Below are 23,699 nucleotides of genomic sequence, written 5' to 3'. Positions count from 1 at the left end.
TTTAATTATTATATTGGGCCAGAGTGTGATACTGTTATTCACCATGAGTAGTACATAACTCCACAAGTAGTACTATTGACTAAATGGAACCACATGTGGAGTGAAATACTACTCGTGGTGAATAACAGCTGGGAGAGGTACAATAAGGCTAATAATGAGAACATGTGCCTCATTCTAAGTGATATATAGAGAGAAATACTCATGATAATGTAAGTTCATATTACACAGACCATTATATGCATAGATAATGGCATACAGAGTACACTTATAAAGTTTGTGGATGATACCAAACTGGGAAGGCTTTCAGATGCTTTGGAAGACAGCATTAAAATTCAGAATGACTGGACAAACTGGAGAAATGGTCTGAAGTTTAGACTCCTAATAATTTGGTCTAATTTCAGTTGTTGGACTTGGGATGTGCTGGTAGTTGTATGGTGCTGATGGCCCATGATATATAGGAGGTCAGACTATATGATCTGGTAATCACTTCTGGCCTTACATTCTATGGTTATGTCTACACAGCAGTTGGGAGTACCCCTCCCAGCATAAACTGAGAGACTCACACTAGCCAGAGAGCTAAAAATAGTAGTGAAGATGTTATGGCCTAGCAGCAGCTTACATTAGCTATCTGAGCTCAGACATAATAAGGTCAAGAGGGTTTGGACTCAGCCACTACCCAGTTTGCAACATTCTCACTGCAATTCTAAATGTGCTAGTTCAAACAGAACTAGTGCAAGCCTATTTAACCAGGGGGGAGGCTGCATTGTAGATACCCACTGTGATTTGAAAGCAGCTTCATTAGCTCTCACCACTTCAATATTGGTGTTAACCCCACTCAGCACACATCACCCTAAATCGTAGGAGCACCTCTGTTACTGTAAGTAGCACCACTCACGGATTTAGTGTCTAATAATGTTTAACACATGAGTCCTTGTCTTTGTTATATATAGATTCTAACTTTACTTTTAATTAAAGGTAAGTCACATTTTTTTATTCATTATATCATTATGTCAGTACAATTTTTATGCCATTTTGCTACAAAAATCTTGCCTGTAATTCACCAGCCAGGTCCATCATTACAGTGTAAAGTATCTTCAAGTTTAGGACCAAGTTCTGATGCTGATTTAAAAAAAACAACAACCAAGAATAATCAATTACCAATATAAAACCAGTATGATTACTTCAATACTAAGCGATTACCCAGCATGACAGCTTTTCCTTGTATTTCTATTCTATTCTCTTTCAATATTTTGAGGCACTGATAACACATTTCAAGACCTCTTTGGGAAGTAATGATCTGGAACATTTAGAACTTATTATATTCCTTACTTTATATACTGCACATGGGAACACAATCTGAGCATGAAGATTGAAGAGGTGTACTTTTAAGAGATAATATTGTAACACTGTGCTTTTGATGCTAGAGTCAAAATTCTTGTAGTAAAGTGATTATGGTAGGATTAACTGGATTATCCAGAGTATTTTGGGATGGAGCCATGCTCCTTTCCTGTGCCTAACTTCCTGTTTTACTCCAGGGAGTTTTCTCCCCACTCTGTTGGATGCAGTTAGATATGCAGCAAGTCTCCAGCCTGAAGTCCTATAAGTAAACTAAGTAGTGTCTTTACAAAAGTTCTACCATCATACCTACAAAATGGAGAGTTTGTTACCTGATCATTTCTGTTCTGCTAGCAGTGTCTGCCACAATTCTGTGACATTTGGACTGCTCTCCTCCTCTCTGAAAAAATGGAGGCAGTTCCGAGTTGTAGCATAACCTACGATGGGTATGCCCCTTTCTCCAGCTGCACTCCACAAATGCTGTGTACATGCACTTACATTATGATTAGTAACAATAATGCCAGTCAGTCTACTGTACATTTTCACTATCTGACACACAAACTGTAGACATAAAATAAATGTTGTCTTCTAGCTATTGGAATCATACCAGGGATGGTGGAATTGTGGAAGTGGCTTTTAGTAGAAAGGAGATTACCAGGTAAGGCACTCCATTCTGGAGCCTCAATTATATGATGCTTGGAAAGTAAAGAAGTAATTATAAGAATGGACAAAACCAGGCAAATAGAAAACTCTGCTTGAAAGCATATGGCAAGTTATTTTTGTATTACCACATGAAATACCTTCATTCCAAAGGAGGCCACTGCAGAGAAGAGAAAATCTATCTTCCAATATTTGATAAAACTGTTTTAACAGAAGACCATACTGCCCTGCCTATTTCCTCAGTTGAGGTATACATCCTTTCTGCCCATGGTATAGCTAGATATCTCAGAGGTCTTGAGGAATAAGTGAACTTGATGCCACATATGTCTCCATAATGCACAACTTCATCCATCTGGCTAATGATTAGTAACATTGCCCATGAAACAGTTTTACTGCCAGAATCATTTTTTCTGTGGAATGTTTCTATTGAATTAAGAATTCCAATTAAGAACAATTAAGAATTCCATTTTTTAAGAAAAGCTTCAGTAAATAAACAAAAAAATCTATTATTCTGTGTGAGACTACCGTGAGGCGTCTTGCCTGCCCTCTAAGAGGGAGGGCAGCAGGCACTTAGCAACCCTCAAATAGCGTTCCAGTCCGCATATGTTACTCTCTGGGTAGCATGGCTTAGTAGTCAATGCCTATCACCATATCCCTCTCTCTCAGGGAAGCGTGGACTAATAGCCAGAGTCTGTAATAATTCCCCTTTCTTAGAGCTGTGTGGCCTTGCAGCCAGAGTCCACAACAATGTCCCTGTCTCTCGAGGCCATGTGGCCTAACAGCCAGAGTCTGTGACAATACCGTTCTCTCAGGGTAGTACAGTCTAATAGCCAGAGTTTGTAGCCATGTCCCTCTCACTCTGGGCAGCAATGCCTAATAGCCAGAGTCAATAGTAATGCCCTTCTCTCCCAGGGCAGTGTGGCCTTGCAGCCAGAGTCAGTAACAACAGGTGTGTGCCCCCTCGGAGGGAAGGTGAGGAGGGGTAGGGAAAGCTGGGCCCACATGCTCTACTGGATTCCAGCCCAGGGCTCTGTCAGTGGTAGAATGGACCACTAGGTTGGCACAGAATCCCAACACAATGCACCAAGCTCTCAGGGTTCTATTCCCTACCCTGGGCTACTTCCTACCAGTGTCTTCCAAGTAGTTCTCTCCAGCACTTCCCTCCGTACCGGGGACCTCCCCTAGAGTCTCCCCCTGACTGACCACTGCAGCTTGGTCATTGGTGGTTCCTCTTCAGGGGTTGCAATAGCACCTCCTTCTCCGGCAGCAGAAAGTCCAAACTGAGCAGCTCCACAGACCTTTATAACTGGCCTCCAACTGGAGCATGCCCAGTAGGGCTGTGGGGGTGAGGCCTCCTCAGCCAGGTGAGCCAAGTTAACCCCCAGCCCCAGTGTGGGGTTGATACACCCCTTCACAGTGAATAACTCATAGATTGTGTTTGTGCTTGTGGTGGGGATTTGTACATAAAGTTGCCTTTGATTCTGTGACTATGTAATTTGACATTTTCCCAAGATGTCATGGAATTCAGCATTTCTGGCATGGAATTGACCATTCTGCTGCAGTCTAGTGCTCAACATCTTGTATTTTGTCACACTACCAGCATTCTGCGTCCAAATTCATCTTTCTATTCAACTCACCTCAAAAAGAAGAATTAATTAGATTATGGTGCATGTAACCTGTTCAGTTCCATGAAAATAGGCAGGAGAGCATTGGAGAGCCAGAGTTGGAATCCAGGGAAGGGAAAGGAGAGAACAAAGAAGATTTCATGGTAGTAAGAGTAATTAATGTTGATATGGAATTTAGGGTTTGTGCCCCAGGATTTAGGAGCTGGTTCCACTGGGCTGAGTGTACAAGCTCTGATTATTTTATACCAGTTCTCTGCCATATATTACTAACCAATGTAAGTCTTTGTTCTTAAAAGAAAACTCTGCACATATTTTTCTTTGTATATATTTTCTGTTGTATCTGGCATAGTATCTAAATATTTTTACTATTTCACTTTTTGTTTATTTGACTATGAGTCTCTCAAACTACTTACCAATGTATTTCTCAAGGAATCTGCATTCATATTCACTTTTCTCTCTGAGACAGGCTTTTCAAAATGCTTATGTATCAAATATTCAAAAGAGGGGACAGTGTCACTGGGGTTTATCAGCCATGCAGCAATCCTTGGGTCTAACACAACACAATCGGCCACTACAATAATAAAAAAAAAACACCTATTTTAATAATTCATTTCTGGTTACTAAAAAACATTGTATTGAGCTTTTATAACAGTTCTTCAAGATGTGTTGCTCACATCCACTCCATATTACGTGTATGTGCCCAACATGCACCATTGCCTTAGTTTTTTCCCTCACTGATATTGGTTGGGCCATCTTATGTCACATGCTTATGCGCTTGTACACGAGATCCTGCTGGCCATGCAACCACTCAGTTCTTTCTTGTTGTCTTACACCAGCAGAGGGGTAAGAAGTTGAGTTGTGAAATGGACACAAACAACACATCTCAAAAAATAATTGTTATAAAAGGTTAGTAACCATTTCTTCAAGTGCTTGCTCATATCTATTCCATGTTAGGTCACTCACAAGCAGTACCCCAGGAGGTATGCTCAGAGTTCATGGACATGCTAATTTCAACATCACTGTCCTGAATCTGACATCATCTCTGGCCTGATGGGTGATAGCATTCTGAGTGTGTCCTGAAAACCAGATTATAGCCCTGAAGAGGTCCTGGATTGGGACCTGTTCTAGGAATGCTGCTGATGAAATCTGAGCTCTTGTGGAGCAATCAGTTAAGACGGACAGAGGCAGGACATTCACCTGCTTGAGGGGCTAGCATGAAGGCAGGTGGTTATTCAGGACTGGCACAGGTAGCCCTTTCTGCTATTACTATGAAAAATTGCATGGGTTTGCAGAAGGTTCCCTCATAATATAGAAAGTGAGGGCATGCCTAATATCCAGGGAACGAAGATGCCATTCCTCAGAATTCTTGTGAGTCTTTGGGAAGAAATCTGGCAAGAAAATGGCCTGGTAGCTATGGCATAAGGGCCTTGATTTCAGAGATCCTTCTGACTGAGGAGATGGCCACTATGACAGTCACATTTCAAGAGAGAAACAGCAGGGGGAATGATGCTCGAGGTTCAAAGGGAAGGCCTGTGAGTCTTAACAGAACCAAGGTTAAGTCCCATGTGGAGGAAGGAGGAGTCGACTTCACAAGGTTGAGAAAACATGCAGGTTGAGAAAACATTCATGGGGGAGGAGGGGGGAAGAGAGGCTGAGATTGCTGCTGTACCTTGATAGATGTGAGGGCATGGTCTTGCTGCTTTAAATGGAGCAAGTAGTCCAAGACAGACTAAAGGAAACATCCAGTTGGAGAAAGAGCACTTGTTGAGACACCCACATCAAACAACGCTTCTATTTGGCCAGGTAGGTAGCCCGAGTGTACAGCTTCCTAATTCCTATCAAGACGTGCTGAACCTATTCTGAATAGACCTGTTCTTCAGTGTTCAGGCATGTAGGATGCATGCAAGGAAGCAAGTTTCAGGTGAAGCAACCAGCTGTGGTTTTGTAAAATTAGGTCCAGACAGAGTGGGAGCAAGATTAGAGTTACTACCAATAGATCCAGTGTTCACATAGCCAAGATGGGCTATCAAAATAACTCTCATCTTGTCCCATTTGACTTTTAGAAGGACACTGTGAACTAGAGGTATTGCAGCAAAAAGTGTAGGATAGGAAATCTGTCCATGGGAACAGGAAAGCCTCAGAGAAAGAGCCTGGACTATGCCCACTGACATAGCCCACTAGACCAAGAAAAACTGACAGCATTTCCTGTTCTGTTTGTTCATGAATAGTTCTAGCTGGGGAGAAACCCACCTTTGGAAGATGAACCTGGTGACCACCATTGAAGGGACTACTCCTGAAATGGAGCACCTATAGCGAAAGATCTCAAAGAAGAACTGTGCTTAACATATCCCAAATGAAAAGGTTACCCTCAGCTGAAAGAACCTCATTAAGCCAGGGGCTCAAATGCCAGACCTCTGTGATAGTAAGAGGAATAGGGACAGATGCCCTAGCCAAGAGATGTGCACTCTCTTACCTTGTTTCCAGTTAATATCATTGCCATAAACACGAAGCAGGGTTCTCAAAAAATCCTTTGCATTGAAGCAAATAACAGTACGGTGTAATATTTGAAATAGTATTTCCCTGTGCAACATAAAAAATTCACTGAGCATTTCATTTTACCATGCTACTGAATGCAAATTACATTATGTAGATTACTGTTGAACGTGATTAAGGTTTTCAAATGACAATTTAGTTGATATACTTCAATAATATTTCAGTTACTCTTGAATTTGTAAGACTCAGAAGAAATTTTTAAGTGTTCCAAAAATAGTGCACAATTTATTTACATTCCCAAACAAAAATCTATGTTAAAATGAATCCAGGTTGATGGTATATATCAGCAATTTAAAGGTTATAGGATGCAATTATTGGTTACATTATAGGATGTAATTATTACTCCAACCAGCAGTATAAATCAAGGAAATTCCTGAACTGAAAAGAAATATAAGCATATGAAAATTTGGAAATATAATTATTGCACCCAATGCAATGTAACTTTAGTGGCAGCATACAGCAATCATATAATCATGATTAAGGCATTTTAGTGTTTGTGGACACAGATTAGATTAAAAGGTATTTTCCCCCTCATGATGTCACTACAGAGAAGAATTAAGGTATGTTTGGTGTCCTAACTGTGTTCAAGCTCTTTTAAAGAAGAAACTTGCATTTAAGAAGAATCCAGTTCTCTGAATCAGAAGATGACTGTAATTAATTAATTAATTAAGGGCCGATTAAATCAGCAGTTTATGCAAGCAGATTAGTGAAATCATGATTTAAACAGTTACTGAAAGCTGCAAATAAATTGTCAATATTTTAACACTGTACAAAATATTTAAATATTGCTATAAGATATCTTAGTATAAACTCATCACACTGCTTTTCACCCTTCTTACTCTGTTTACAGTCCTGCATCTAAGAATTTATTATTCACAGTTATAAAAATGAGGGAGTTTTATGTAGGCTTTGCTATGAATCTAAACTAGTATGTTTCTAAAAGGAGTTCTCAAACAAAAAAAGATTATGGTTAAACAAAGCTTTAAGTAGCATCGGACTAATAGGTATAGGTTTTGTCTAAATACTAATGATTCCACATAAAAATGATACCCTGATTTTTATAGAGGTAGTACACTGATGACTTGCACACTTCATAATCTGAATGAAAACCTGATGCTGGGATTTCATATTAATAAAACTTAACTTTTAAGAACTCTTAAAAGAAAGGGATTCTTTTATTTTACTGAATTGCACGGAACAGTGCTCATTGTCACCCACTTAAACCATAGAGGGTTTGGAATGTGTGTCATTAAAGGGCATAACAGCCCCACAGGACACACAAAATGTAAAGCTTACGTTTTTCTGTCTCAACATCATGCCAATTTTCAAGCATGCCTACCTACATCTCTACAGATTAAAAAATAGAGCAAAATGGTTACTTGTGTTCCCTCACCTGATATACTCCTTATGACCCTGTTCCTCGTGCTCCGAAACAGAAGAGTGCTCTAACTTTAAATAAATAAACTTGTCATTTCTAGTACAGGCATCCCAGACAATGAGATTAGCAACTGAAGAGTCACTGGAAGAACAAAATTGGTCTGTCTGTCTCTTTATCAATACAACAATTCCTCTTACTGATGAGAATAGGCCCTATAGGTACAATTGATTAAGATTAGTAGTATTTTTCTCCTCACAAGCTTTTATGCAATTGTATATAGAAATCTCCATAATTTCCTAGATCCAGAGTTATATTCATTACATTTATTTAACACACAAACATATTTAGGACTATCAATTAATGGCATTTTATTCAAACGATTAATGCAACAAAAAAAAGTAGATTAACAATTTGTTGTGATTAGTCACTGCTTTACACTTAATGTAAAATAATTATAGAACAATTTAAATATATTAGAAATATACTGATTTTATTTTATTTATTACAAGTATCTGCATCATAAGAAAGATAAAAGAAACAGTATTTTTCAATTCCGCTAATATAAATTACTGTTGTGCAATCTCTTTATTTTGAAAGTGCAATATTTTGAAAGTAGAATATTTTTACATAAAAACAAAACAATGGAAAACTTTAGAACTTAAGCTATAATTAATCATGTGATTAATCATTAATCATTAATCACTTATTTTAATCTCATGATTAATCACAATTTTTATAATTGTTTGATAGGCCTATAATTGTTTGACTTAGCACCTACAAGCCCAAGTCATGGACCAGACTCTATTAGATGATTAAATCTGCTTATTCAAGATATCCTGCTTCGTGATCTAAATCATGCTTAAAATTGGTGATTTAAATCAATACACATTGTATTTTCCTGTCTAAGGTTTTCCTCACAAATAATTTTACTCAAAACATTCCTCAGTTTGGGAAAATTAGCCCTTTTGAAGCACCAAGAATATATATTACTGGTTGGGATTGTTCTCTGTTTGCCCTCATCTTGAATCAATCATGATCACTGATCTCTCTAAGCAACCACCAACTTCCAATGATTAGTTCATATTAACAGGTGTGTTGTGAGCAAGACATGAGAAGTCATTCTTCTGCTCTACTCTGTGCTGATTAGGCCTCAGTTGGAGTATTGTGTCCAGTTCTGGGCACCGCATTTCAAGAAGGATGTGGAGAAATTGGAGAGGGTCCAGAGAAGAGCAACAAGAATGATTAAACGTCTAGAGACCATACTGAAAGAATTGGGTTTGTTTAGTTTAGAAAAGAGAAGATTGAGGATGGACATGATAGCAGTTTTCAGGTATCTAAAAGGGTGTCATAAGGAGGAGAGAGAAAAATTGTTGGCCTCTGAGGATAGAACAAGAAGCAATGGGCTTAAACTGCAACAAGGGAGGTTTAGGCTGGACATTAGGAAAAACTTCCTAACTGTCAGGGTAATCAAACACTGGAATAAATTGCCCAGGGAGGTTCTGGAATCTCCATCTCTGGAGATATTTAAGAGTAGGTTAGAAAAATGTCTATCCGGGATGGTCTAGACAGTATTTGGTCCTGCCATGAGGGCAGGGGACTGGAATCGATGACTTCTCGAGGTCCCTTCCAGTCCTAGTATTCTATGATTCTATCTGTAAATATAAGTTCTGTAGAGACCCTGAACTAGCCCACAGAATATGGGAAAGGAACCAGCGAAACAAAAATGCCCACAATGAAATACTCCATCTATACCATCTAGCATCTGCTATCAAGGGAAAACCTCATGATCAGTATAACACATGATCAAATATAGATAACATACTTGAAAGAACCAGCATAAGCACTTCATTTTTTTTGACTACTAGGAGAAGATAAGCAACCAATTTAGTTTCTTCTCCATACATAGCCATATAACAAGAAGTGTAGCCATTCAAACTGCAAAAGTTTCCCCTCCACAACTTTCTCAGTGGCCTTCCCAAAGTATGAGACAGGATATTCACTGACAGCTACTTAAAGAATTAGTTTCTTGAAAGCTGGAATAACAAAGTCTTTTTGAGGAACCACCCATACCTTGTCGCCTTCAAAAACAAAATGTTGACAATCTCTGTCAACAATGAACCCAATACTACTAATCTTCGTATACTATCAGAAAGGAAAACTGTCCAACAGCCAAGCTTTAACTCATAGTCCTCCTAGCAACTCTATAACATACTGAATGATATTGACAGAAACTAAGACTCAGGAAAACTAAGAAAACCTCAACTTCGTAACTAAATGGAGAAGGGCGACAATTCACTAAGCTCTAAATGTTACAGTCTATCACAGTGAGATTTTCCAAACTCCACTGTGTGGAAATGAAAGATGAAGATCTTTAAGAAATCTGTTTGTCACAAACTGCTCACTCAGAACAAGACCTCCTCTACAGGCTCTCTTTCATCTTTCCTTTCATTTGTAAACTGCAGATCTGTGAGAGAAAAGCCCGCAAAGGGGGTGGCCATTATGAGCTAGTGTATCAGGAGCAGAAGACAAAAAACTCTTAATCATTGTGTGTAGTCATTTGGGAATTAACAATGTCCCTTAAAGGTACCTGAGAACAATCTAGGTTCAAACCAACATTCAAGGAGGACCATCAGATCAGGTCCCTCTCCAGTTAGGATATGTGTACCCCAACCTCACACCAAAGGACATCATCAGTAGCTGACATGGGGTAATATCCAACCTTCTATAAGGCACTCTCAACTAGGGCTGTTAATCACCCTGTTATAAGACTCCAGCTTCCCCTAGGCTCTACGTTGTGCTGCCCCTTTGAAATGCCACAGCAGCAGCGTTTCAAAGGGGCAGCACAAGTGGAGCCTCGGATCAGCTGTGCAGCACTGCCCCTTTGAAACGCCACAGCATTTCAAAGGGGCAGCATGTTGGGAGCCCAGGATCAGCTGAAGTCCCCGAGCACCGAGCAGCGCTGCCCCTTTGAAACACCAGCGTGGCAGCACCGTGGGAGCCTGGGATCAACTGGAGTCCTCAATTGACCCTGGGCTCCAGTGTAGCCCTTTGAAATGCCACAGTGGCATTTCAAAGGGGCAGCACTGCAGAAACATCTGCAATTAACACGCGTTAAAAAAATAACGCGTTAATTCTGCCCTGAATTAATCGCAGGCATTAATGTGCGTTAATTGACAGTGCTACTCTTAACCCAAACATTAGAGCTAGTGTGTGTTCAACCCTAAGGGTGTGTCTAGACTACCTAGTTTTGTTGACAAAAGTGGACTTTTGTCGACAAAACTATACCAGCGTCTACACTACCACTGAGTTCTGTCGACATAACGTCAACAGAACTCAGCAGTTTTGTCGACGCTGGTATACCTCATTTTACGAGGCATAACACCTTCTGTCGACAGAACTCTGTCGACAGAAGGTGTTATTGCCTGTAATGTTGCGGCCAGACTACGGAGTTCTGTCGACAAAGCAGCTTGCTTTGTCGACAGAACTCAATGTGTCTGGACGCTCTTTGTCGACGGAAGTTTTGTCGACAGTATCTGTCGACAAAACTTCCATCGACAAAACGCGGTAGTCTAGACGTACCCTAAGAGATAACCACCTGAGACAGACCAATGATTGTCAAGGCAATCATAACATTCTTAATTAAAACAAAAGAATCATCACTTATGTGGATTTCTGCAATCCTCAAGCATTATCCCAGGTTGACTTTAGGCTTCTCTGTACAATCAGCACCATTAAAACCTCTCCTTGAGAGAGCTGATCTGTATAGCCACCAACATATTTACCCATATGGTTCTATATTCCATGAGTTTTGCTTTAAACTTTTATGTTTCACCTTGTTTTGCAACAATATTTTGCAACTGCTGAAAAATTAGCCAAGTTCTCTCTAACCATTTATTGATCCTTGTCAGAGCTTAACAAAACCCTCAGATCGGACACGTTTCTCACATTTCTCACAGCTTTAGTGTAAACGTTTTCTCTCAAATTAAGAAAATATGATTAATATCCACTAACCTCATCCGAGTTCAGCTGTGAAGAACCATCTTGAAATACCATAGTAACTACCAGAGCTACTGCCTCTTTTATAATCATGATTAACTGACTTTTTTCCTCATGTTCCAAATTTCTGATATCACAAATAGTTTTTTCAGGTGATTCTGCCGGTTCAGAAGCCCAATCATACTTTGTTTTATGTGAATTAACATCTTCTTTCACTGGTAACCATTGTTCCATCTTGTATGAGCAATAAGTAGATATGTCCTGCTTCCTTTTAAGACAGGTGATTTTATTTTTTTCACTATCCTTTATTTTCTTTCTTTTTACTGAAGAGTTGCTTTCTATATGATCCCATTTTGGTAGGACTACATCCTGGTAATTTACTAAATTGCTCACACTAGAAGAAGGCAATACTGATTTCACTATCTTGGTGTCTTGATTACAGAACATTTTGTCCATCACTTCTGTACTGCCCAATTGACTACTATTTTCTGCAGTGGCAGTAGACATATTTAATGATACAGTTACAGAATCATGTCTCTCCTGGAAGAATCAAAACCTTTTTAATGGATTAACTATTATAGATCAGAAAATTAAATAAATATGAATTTAACCATTTCCTGAAAAGCTTTTCAAAATTATTTATGTAGAAAAAAACCCAAATGTTTATATTGTTTTACTTTCATTTTAAAATAAATTATGCATGTGATGAGTTCTATTAAGATAGAAAGATTCAGTTTAACAAGACTATATAACAAAGAGAGAACACTATAAAGACTAAATATGCAACCCTTTAAACATCACTTTGCTCCTTTATATTATTTGTAATATAAAATTACTATTACTTTTCAATTGTTGCTGTTGGGGTCATATTTAAGTGAATTACAGGGCTCATGAAAAGTGTGAAGTTAATTGCAAATATCCAAGCTTTTCCATCATCCATACCAAAGTGCTTTATCTATGACCTGGAAAGACAGTCTTCATTGGCTAATTTTCCATATCCATTCAATCTTTCACCTCATTTATCAAGCAGGATGCGAAACATGTGACTTTAATTTCTCCTTCTTCAAATTATTCCTCAGGCTCCCTAACTTCAAAGTTATAAAACCAAACTATTAGAATTCTTTAGTCTGAGACTACACTCTTCGAGACAAAAGTTGATAACCAAATACAAACAACAGAAAAATTTGCTTTCTTGTATGTGGCTTGGCTGCCATCAATGTAGCTAATGATTCTGACTGATGGGTATCTGGTTAGGAAAAAAAAGACAAACATAATTGGTCTGAAATTCATGGGGGTGGGAGTGGGAGCCACAAAAAAGAGTTTGCCCCAACCTAGGCTGTACCAGCATTCCCAGTCATAAGTGTTGGAACTAAGGATGTGTGGGAGGACAGTGCTGTACCCACTGGCTTGAAGTGATTTTCATTATGTAAAAGGTTAAAGTTGGCTGCATAGCTCTCAGCACTCCCCACTATAAAAATTGTTCCTGTGCCCAACAGGACACTGCTAAGGCTTAGATAGAGAGAATATCCTTAGCATGACACCCAAACGTTCAATTAGCTGATGCAGTGAATTCTATTGCCAAACAGCAAGCAGAGAGTCCTACTTTTCTGTATTCAGTTTGTGTGCATGTAAAACTGAATTATAAACCCGAAAGTATTATACATAAAATTGTGGGTGATAGTTCTCCAGTAAGGGCTAAAAAGCAGAACAGACAAAATGATTAATTTACTACATTTTAAAAATATAATTTTGGAAGTAAAGGAGGTTTGACTCATGATAGCTGAATACTTGGGGCTGGTAATCCAGACTGACCCAAATTATGGCTACTAGGGTAAGAAAGGCTCCTGCTGGATACAGGAATCAGCAGTTGAGGACACATTTCCTTTCATTCTCTACTCACTATAGTTCTTCTGCTAGTTAGAATATGCTTTTCTGCATGTGTATATTTTGCAGGTGAGATGAGGTTGACTACATATGCACAAAATAACCTGTAACACTCACCTCCAATGGCTGACTACAGCTATTCCCAATAGCCACAGAAAAGCAATGTAAAAATAGATTTCATATTACACTAAGGGTTGAAAGAAATGGTACCTCAAAAGCAATAGTTTCTTTGTGGAGAAGCAACTAGAGACAACTCGGGAGTCATTAGAATGAGCTGAAAAAGGAGATAGAACTAGAGTGTCCCACTGCTAACTGGATGAAAAATGTAAGACAGAAAGCAGAGGAAAGATGTCTATTATCTGAATGGGTGACTGACAATACACATACATACTAACATCACACACACACAGATTGTAGTAATAAAAACATAATTTGAACTTTTTCTTTAGTTTTACAGTATACTTGCCATTTCATTTTTCAACATTCTCTTCTTTTCTCTGCATTTATACTCATTCTTCTTCTCAGTATTACCTTAAAAAAAGAGGCAGTATTTGTATACTATAGCCAGAAATGGCAGCAATGCCTATCATTAAGATGTCCTAAAACTTTTTTTAATAAGACCCTATATTCATTTGCTTTGAACTTCACCAAACTTTAAGCATTTGCACTGTAATTTTCTCTGCCAGTTGTACGCTTCAGGCTGACTTAAAAAAAAAATTGTGCTAAAATTACTCAAATGTTTCCTAGGATAATTATACGGGGATATTTTTCCCCCTTAAAAAATCCTGTACAGCTTTAGCTGAGATGCACTAATGTCTCTGTGCATTGTCCCAAGGGCTTGATATTTGGCAGAGGTCAAACCCTGGTGTCAAATATATGTGTTTTCCCATTCTTGCAAAAAATCTACTCAAATTTGGGCGAGTTATAAGCATCTGAAAAATTACAATTCACATACAGCAGTGGAAGACGGAGTGACCCAGCAGCCTATTTCGCTCTCCCACCCATATGATAACCTGTTATGCTCCACTTCACCATAGCTGCAGACTGCATGCTCTCCTCTACTCTCTTGAGCCCTACATCATTTGAAGGAGCAAAGTGAGCTGGGGTGCTCCACTTCCCACTGCCACAGTAAAGCATACCAATCTGGCTGGAAGATGACAGCAAAGCGGAATAGAGTGGGCTGCTGCACTGCTCTACTTTCCATGGCTCCTGCTTCCATGGTGAGTACAGTGGCCCGACTCTTGCTGCTGCCCCATGTTAGGCTGCCCCCGGTAATCCCCAAGGTTGGGAGAGGGGAGAAACAGCAGCTTTCCCATATGACAACAAATATATTAAGTGAAATCCGGAAAGCATTCATCACATTCCAATAATAGTTTAGACAGTTTAATATGTCTGCTTTGTGTAGACAAAATTAAAAAATAGTAATGTGTAAACTTGAGGGAAGGCATAAGAGTACCTACTTCTAGTTATTACATCTACTAAGTAGGATAATATTTTGAGAGACAAAAATAAGACCCCTTGGAATTTATATATTTGGGTCAAAAGACACCCAAAACAGTCCTCATCTTATTAAAAATAATTTTAAATTATCTTTTATCCATCAATATATTCCAGATGTATCAAAATGATCTGCACCAAACCAACACAAAAATTCAACACAATGTAAATATTAATTTCAATAGTTTTCCCTCTCCACACATACATACATTTCTGGAAAAAAAACCCATTTAACAGTTTTGTCAAAATATAACATTTCCACAATATTAACTATTGTATCACTACAGTTCCACAATAAAATATACAGAATATTTGTATTTATAATGTAAATTAGGTTTATTTATATCTTGGATATCAAACTGCTGTTACAATAACAGGCAATCAATAGATAAGTTCTATCATTTATTTAGAAGCAACTAGATGGCCAAATTCTGAAGTATTTATTCAGGCAGAACTCCTACTGCAGTAAGTGGGACCTTTCCCTCATTAGGGCCAGACACTGAAAACCTAAAGCTAACAAATATTATATAAATTATATTTCATTGTTGAATTATAGAATGAAGATCACTTGACAATATTGAATGAGAAAAATTGTAACTTTAATTCTGCTAAGCATCTCATCTAATGCAATTAAGAAATAGTCCATTAAAGTTCTAGATTTTATTCCAAGGGAATCTCTAGTTTTGCACCATTTGCACCTTCCTCATTGTTCCGTGGATCTCACCTATATCTGTTTTATATATCTTTTCCTGCAGTTTGAAAATATGTCACTAGATGGCAGTATACACCTATCTTTGCTTTCACAGATTTTGGAAGTTAGAATTGTGATAATCTATTCTCATACCAGAGGCTACAGAATTTTACTTATATCAAGCCCATAATTTCTGGCTGAAATAGAAGATATATTTTAGAAAGACACACAATATTTCCAATAGACACTTCCAAGAGATTAGCAAAATCACATTCAATTCCACATATATTGTAATAAAATATGATCTAAAAGTCTCTCCATAGAAGGAGTTCTCAAAGGCTTATCTCAGAAACTGAACTGTGTGTGTCTTACAGGAAAAACAGTTAAACAGAAAATTGTGATTCCTCTGCATCTCAAGTTGACCTGCTCATGAGAATTGACTTCTTTTTTAAATATGATACAAATTAACAGGCTTGAACATAGGAAATTCCCAGAACAGAACACAACTTATAGGCTTATTTTTACAAATTGAGGAATAGGAATAATCAAGAGTTTGTTTACTAAGTTGAATGTGGTTTCACAAAATGTTTTATTTTCTGTAAGTTTGCTTTTAAAATTATCAAGGTTTAGGAAGTAGGACAATACTAATTAGAAGTAGGTACTCGATTTTTGTTTTTCTTCAAGTTTACAAGTTACTGTTTATATGTCCAATGTCTCTTCTTCACTTACAAAAAAATTCTGTAAACTGTCTAAATTTGCTAAAAAGTAATTCCATTAATTTCTCATTTTAAATATGGAGAGAAGAGAGTGATGACAGAAACTGGGCAGCCAAGCAACATAATATCACAGAAAAATGGACCTATACTAGAGATGTTATAAAGCAGGTATCTCTTTAACTGTTGAAAATGAGGAAGTTGTTCACCTTGGTGCAGTAACGAAGGTTCTTCGAGATGTGTCCCTCCATGGATGCTCCATTGTAGGTGTTGGGTCATCCCAGTGCCTCAGATTGGAGTTCTCTTGCGCAGTGACCTGCTGGACCGCGCATGCACAGCATGCACTTTGCTCCATTCGCATCCTTTTGATGTCTTATGCGGTCCGGTTCCCATCAGTCCCTCAAGTCCGCACTGGTATCTGTAAAATATAAAGAGAAATCGGAAGTGGGGAGGAAGGCGGGTAGTGGAGCACCCATAGAGACACACATCTCACAGAACCGTCGTTACCGCACCAAGGTGAGTAACTTCCTCCTCTTCTTCGAGTGATGTCCCCGTGGGTGCTCCACTGTAGCATAGCAGTACTCAGTCTAAGTGGTAGGTGGGCCTCAGATTATGGCTTTAGAATGGCAGATAAGACCATGGGGGCCACAGTAGTGTCATTATTTTGCGTCTTCTGAAGTGCATAATGCTTCATAAATGTATCATTGGTAGACCACATAGCCACCCTGCAGATATCCCTAAAGGGAACCCTGTGGGGGAAAGCTGTAAAAGTGGCCGTTGCTCTTGTGGAGTGTGCTATTATTGTTTGAAGCAGTGGTTTATTCCTCAAAAGATAACATTGTGTGATTCATGACACTATAAGCTTAGAAAGGCGTTGTGACGAAAGCAGGCATCCTTATTGTGGTCCACTATAGAGATGAGCAAATTACCCAATTTGCAGAAAGACTTAGTCCTGTCTATATAGAATACAAGGGCTCTCCGTATGTCCAGTAAGTGAAATATTGCATTCTTTGCTGTGGAATATGGCTTAGGGTAGAACGAAGGGAGTATGATAGGTTTGTTCATGTGAAAATCCAAACAGACCTTTGGAATAAATGAAGGATGGGGACGTAGTATCACATTGTCTCTGTTAAAGATGGTATAAGGTGGAGTCGCCATCAAGGCTGCTAGCTCGCTAACTCTATGGGCAGAAGTAATTGCCAGTAGAAAGGCTACCTTTAGTGTCATGATCGACAGCGAGCATGTAGCAAGGGGTTCAAACAAGGGGAGTAAGAGTTTCTAGCACCATTTCTAAGTTCCACGATGGTGGTGGTGGCCTGTGTGGTGGGTATAGATTACCAAGGCCTTTTATGAATCTCTTTGTGATGGGATGGGCAAAGACTGACCATCCCTCCACTCGCTGGTGAAATGCAGTGATGGCTGAGACATATACCTTTAAGAAAAACAGAGCTAAACCAGAAGTCTTAAGGGACAGTATATAGCCCAAAATTTTGTGTGATGGTGCCATGTCTGGATCTAGATTTTTGTTAGGGCACCAGACAAGGAATCTACACCATTTCTGGAGATAATGTACCTTGACTGCCTGTTTTGTGCTACGCAAAAGAACTTCTTTCACCTAATCAGAGCATTGCTGTTTCTCCTGGCAGAACCAGCAATGAACCATGCTGCAAGGCGCAGGAGTTGTGCCTGAGGGTGGAGTAAGGTTCTTCCGCTCTGAGTCAGGAGATTGTGCTGAATCAGAAGGTGGTAAGGAGGCAGAGGAGACATTAGATAGAGATAAGGGAACCATATCTAACGCGCCCAAAATGGTACTATAAGAATAACTGTTACCTTTTCTCTGGTGATCTTCTCAAGCACCTTGGGAATTAGTGCAATAGGAGGGAATGCATATAAAAGAGGGCCCTTCCAATTGAGAAGAAAGGCGTCCCCTAAAAACCCTGACCCAATGCCAACTCTTGAGCAATAATGTTGACACTTCTTGTCTTTTAGGAAGCAAAGAGGCCTATTTTCAGAAGGCCCCAGCTTTGGAAGATGGATTGGAGGACCGAGTATGTAGTTCCCATTCGTGGTCCGGGGCAAAGTGTCTGCTGAGGGTATCTGCTGTTGTATTGTTTACCCATGGCAGGTATGAAGCTACAAGGGTGATGTTGTTTTGTATGCACCAATTCCATAATCGGACTGCTTCTGTGCATAGAGCGGGAGATCGGGCACCTCCCTGTCGGTTGATTTAATACGCTGTTGACGTATTGTTGGTTAATACTCTGATGATCTTTCCCTGAATGTGTGTTATGAAATGCTTGCATGTGTTGATTACAGCTCTAAGCTCTAATAAATTAATGTGCAGAGAAGTCTCGTGTGGTCTATCGTCTCTATATTAACATGGCACTCATGTGGGCACCCCATCCAAGGAGCGACACGATAGTTATGTGCACAGAGGGTTGGTTCCCCTGAAAAGATACACCTGCTATTAGATTGCCAGGATTTGTCCACCATGCGAGAGATTCACAAGGTGAAGGAGACCCCCGCATGTGCAGTAGCTTCTTGCAATGAGCAAAGACCATCGCAAGCTAATGCTGACAATAGTGAAGGTGCAAGTGAGCATAGTCAACCACATAGGTTATAGCATCCACATGACCCATAAGTTGTAGACAGGTGAGTATGGAAACTATAGGGCTGATGGTAACTGTAGAAACTGTATGGGGAGGTATGCCCTTGCGGATACAGAATTTAGCTGCATACCTATGAATTCTAGAGTTTGTATAGGTTGCAGCATTGATTTTTGTATGTTGAGTATGTTGAGTAGAAGGCCAAAAAATTGAATGTTCATTTGGTTGTCATGACCATGCGAAGCGTGTCTCGTTCCGATGTGCTTTTCACTAAGTAATTGTTGAGGTACGGAAAAATTATCACGGATTGTTTGTGAAGGTAAGCCATGACAACAGCTAATGTCTTTGAAAATACTCTGGGAGCCGAGGAAAGGCTGAATGGTAGTACTCGGTACTGTTAATGATCTGTGCCCATCATGAAAAGGAGGAACTATCTGTGCGTGGGGTAAATAGTTATGTGGAAATAGGCATCCTGCAGGTCGAGGGCTGCAAACCAGTTTCCCTTCTCTAACACTGGGATTATTGACGCTAGGGTAACCACCTTGAATTGTTGCTTTCATAAATCAATTCAATCTGCAGAGGTCTAAAATAGGCTTCCATCTCCCATCTTTTTTGGAGTGAGAAAATAATGGAAATAAAACCCCTTGCCTCTGAAGTCCTTGGGTACTATTTCCACTGCTCCTATGCTTAGCAGTCGCTGTACCTTCTGCTGTTAGTAGGTCTTTGTGAGAGGGGTCCCTGAAGAGGGACAGGGAGGTGGGGAGCAAATAATTATTGTTTGTCAAAAAGAAGATCTTCGACCGCAGCTCAAGAGGGACCCCCGCCAATTGTAGCCAGGAGGTTCTCCTCATAACTACTAAGATCGCAGTAGCCCTGGCTGCTGCATCTGCTAGGTCAAGAGCTATTTGGAGGGCTGTCCTAGAGGAAGCATAGCCCTCCTGAACTATGGACTTTAGTATGCGTCTCTTAGAGTCAGGTAAGTGCTCTAATAAGGAAATGAGTTTGGTATAATTATCAAAGTTATGATTAGAGACCAGCATTGCATAGTTGGCTATGCGCAGGAGTAAGGTCGAGGAAGAATATAGTTTCCTGCCAAAAAGATCCATGAGTTTATTATCTTTGTCCACCGTGTTCTTGTATTGAGGTAATTTGGACCTATGCTGGGCAGCGTCGACAACCAATTGATTTGGTTGAGGGCAGGAGAATAAGAAGTCAGCTCCATTTGGAGGGACAAAAAAACTTTTGTATGCGTTTTTGTTAGTTGGCGTTGCTGACGCTGGAGTCTGCCAAATTTCATCAGCTGCTTCCATGATGGCCTTGTCAATCTGTATTACAATTCTTCCCCGTTATGTTGCTTGAGGATTCTTGAGCAACTTGTATTGTTTTTCTGGTACAGTACTTCCTTTAGGGTGATATCCTGGGATACAGCCACCCTCTTAAAAAGCTCCTGAAATTGCCTAAAATCATCAGGAAGGGATTGATCACCAGGTATGACCACTTTGTCAGGGGATGATGACGATTGGTAAGTTGTGATACATCTGGTGGGTGCTCCTTCACCTCGACCTCTGATAATGGACCCTCTTCCGGTTCAGAATAGTGAGTCGTAAAGTGAGCATTGAGTGGTGATCTTGTGACTCCGTGACTATGTGAGGGTTGCAGAGAAACTGAGGGAGCACGGGAAGCCTGATGACTGTGACAGCAAGAATAGTCATAGCCAGAGTGGTGATAAAGTATGTTGAGGTGGGTTGTGTCGAGAGTAATACTGTAATATGTTGGGCTATGTCGTCTATGATAAGACTGCACCAGAGAAACATAGTGGGATGGATGGCTGGTCCTGTAATGTATCTGGTGGTGTACGGGTAGATGTAGAGACCACGGTGAGTGTGGTGATCCCCGTGAAGAAGGAAGACGAGAATGATGTAGGTATCTTGTGTAAGGGGACGGTGATAAATGGTATTCGATGCATGATGTCTAGTTTGCTCATGAGGGGAACAACCCCTGTCATCTGTTGGTAGATGAGTAGAATATGGATGGTGCTGAGGATGGTGCCGGTGAAAATAAATGTCAATGGTTCCAGGCTCATTGGTATTATTGTGGATTTTATAGGGTGCTTTCTTCAGTGCCGGAGATGTGTGTGCTGATTCTGACAAAGCCCTTGGTGCCGGCGAGGTTGTCATATGAATGGCCGGTGCTGAAGCATGTGGTGCCGAGGACTGCGGTGCTGATGTCATCTACACAAGTAGTTGATGCTGATGTCGCCGGTGCCGATGTCGTCAGCACATGCGGTTCCAACGCTGATGTTGTCAGCACCAAAGTAGCTAGTACTGTTGCTGGTGGTGACGACTGACAGACCATTATGACTGTTGACAGTGCCATTGTGGGTTTTTGTCAGGATTTTAGCTCTGAGAGCGACTTGTGCTTGGGCGCTGCCATGCCAGATGTGCCTGGCTTATCGCCAACACTCACACGTGTTGACGGTAAAGAGCGACCTGGTGATGCTCTTTTTTGGGATAGTCGACGGCGGGCAAACGACTTTTCTTTTCTCTGCCCTTGGAGACCGTGGAGTGGAAACAACGGGAGAATGTTCTGGCAGTTGAAGCGCCTTGTCAAAGAGGAACATTTTTAGTCTTGTCTCCCTTTTTCTTACGCGCCCTGACTCTCATTTTGGCACAATGGACACATTTTTGAGGCACATGAGCCTTGCCGAGGTACTTAATGCACTCGGCATGGCCATCCGATGCCGACATGGCGCATTTCTTAAAACCAGGGGAACCCAGCATAGTTAACTATAAACTACTTGAAGAACTTTTTTAACTATATTAACTAACTGTAACTATAAGAATTATGACTAACTCTAAGAAATATATACTATTCCTGTCAGGATTTCCCTGAGGAGAGAAGGTTCACTCTGTCTGCAACCATGAGCGGCAAAGAAGGAACTGATGGGAGCCAGACTGCACAAAACATCAAAAAGGTACGAACGGCGCAAAGCGCATGCTGCGCTTGCATGATCCGGCAGGTCACTGCTCAAGAAAACTCTGATCTGCGGCACCCGCATGAGCCGACATCTACAGTGGAGCACCCATGGAGACATAACTCGAAAAAGAAAGCAGTTTCATGGTTACATGCTGTGGACTCTGCAGAGCTGGCTGTCCCCACTCCGCAGAAGCAGGCTGCACTGCAGATTCTGCAGTATAAGCTTCATCCCGCAGCATGTAATCATGTTTCAAAGGCTCCCCAGAAGCTGGTGTTCACTGGAAGACTGCTTTTAAGCCAGCTCCCTGCGCATACCAGCTCCCAAACCTGCTCTGAAAGAGCCAGCTGCTGTCCCACAAGCTCTGATACAGTCCAAACTGCAATCTTTGTCCAGGGACTATTTCTTTTAACATTTCTCAAATTGGAAACCTAGATGCTCATCCAGTTTGTGTAAATTATATTACATACATGTACAACTACAATTAAAACTACTTCTGTAGCTTTTTCTTAATTATGATTTTATAGTTCTGACAGTTTAAGAAATTGAGAGATATGTATACAGGTTATAACAAGCAATAATATGCAAAGCATGACTTAAAAAGGCCAACTTAGGACAGAATAGATTCATGTAGAGATGTAATGTTTTGGAACAAATCACTACCACCCTAGACTTACATCCTGGATAACAAATGAACCTTCCAGCTACTACTTCATCATATATAAGATACAATTTACCAAGTAGCCTAATGGTTTTCTCATTGAGTTTTTGAAGCATGAGTCAAGAGATATTACTGATGACCAATCATGATATTCTTTTTCCAAGCACAAATTTCCATATTGCTTTAGTTACTCCTGAGACATCTTTTTCTCAGATGGGTCAGTCACCTGCCCCAGAAGCAAATAACAAAATGGAATAGACAGTTTCATTCAAGCATGACATGGGGTTACTGCTTCAGTGCACTATGGAAAGGAAAACATACACAGGAAAGGCACTTTTTAAAAAAACGTTAAAAACTAGAAATGTATGGGTCAGAAACAGATCTTCACTACCAGCTGTTGGCCTGGAATCAATAATATGTTTTCGTCAGTCCACCTCATGGCAATGCAACATTCAGATGATGTTTGTGTCATGATTATGGTACAGTTCCTAATGTTTTATTTTTCTTTGAGTAAGAACTCTATTGATTTGGCTGTCTTTGAAGACAGTGCTCAGCTAGGGAACTCCGTTAAAAAAGTTCCAGAACAACATCATACATAACAAGATTACATGTATATATAACAGAGCTGGGCAAAATACGTCCCGAGGACCAGATCCAGCCAACCAAGCCACCGGATCCAGACCACAGAACGCCCTGCTGTGACCCTCAGGCATGTAGCTGCGCATTTTAAAGCTCAGTCCCTTAGGCTCTCTTCTCTGCAGGGAGGGGGAAGCTTAATATGATCTCTCCGCCCCCAACCCAATCCTCAGCTCCTAGAGACCAGAAACAGGCTGCCAATAGGGACTGACCCCAGCCAATCTCTCCGCTCCTATTGGCTGGAAACAACCAGCCAATAGGAGCTGAGAGATTGACCTGGAGGATGGGAGCAGCACAAGTCTCTTTCCTCCTCCCAGAGCTGACAGCCAAGTGGAGGCAACAGCCTGCAGTTTAAGTGATCTGGGTCTGCAGCGCGCAGGGAGCCTTGGCTGCTTTCTTAGGTAAGCACCTCCCAGCCAGAGCCTGTCTCTGGCAACCCAGCCCCTCCTGTACCCCAACTCTCTCCCCCAGGTCACCATCCAAACCCTCC

At 40.3% G+C, this 23,699-nt stretch overlaps 1 protein-coding gene across 1 annotated transcript; it reads right to left on the bottom strand.

Annotated features, from left to right (window-relative positions):
• Positions 1-2: 2 nt before the first annotated feature.
• Positions 3-23,699, bottom strand: LOC112547697 (DNA polymerase nu-like). The gene is made up of 6 exons (XM_075930886.1): positions 16,542-23,699; positions 11,563-13,962; positions 7,567-7,763; positions 6,094-6,200; positions 4,034-4,191; positions 3-1,119 (listed from the first exon to the last, which is right to left on the bottom strand). Exons 2-6 carry the CDS (start codon positions 12,052-12,054, stop codon positions 1,036-1,038), a joined length of 1,038 nt encoding a protein of 345 aa, XP_075787001.1. The 5' UTR covers positions 12,055-13,962; positions 16,542-23,699; the 3' UTR covers positions 3-1,035.

Source organism: Pelodiscus sinensis, chromosome 5, assembly GCF_049634645.1.
Source record: "Pelodiscus sinensis isolate JC-2024 chromosome 5, ASM4963464v1, whole genome shotgun sequence".
NCBI classification, from domain to species: domain Eukaryota; kingdom Metazoa; phylum Chordata; order Testudines; family Trionychidae; genus Pelodiscus; species Pelodiscus sinensis.
This window is presented reverse-complemented; position numbering and strand designations above follow the sequence as displayed.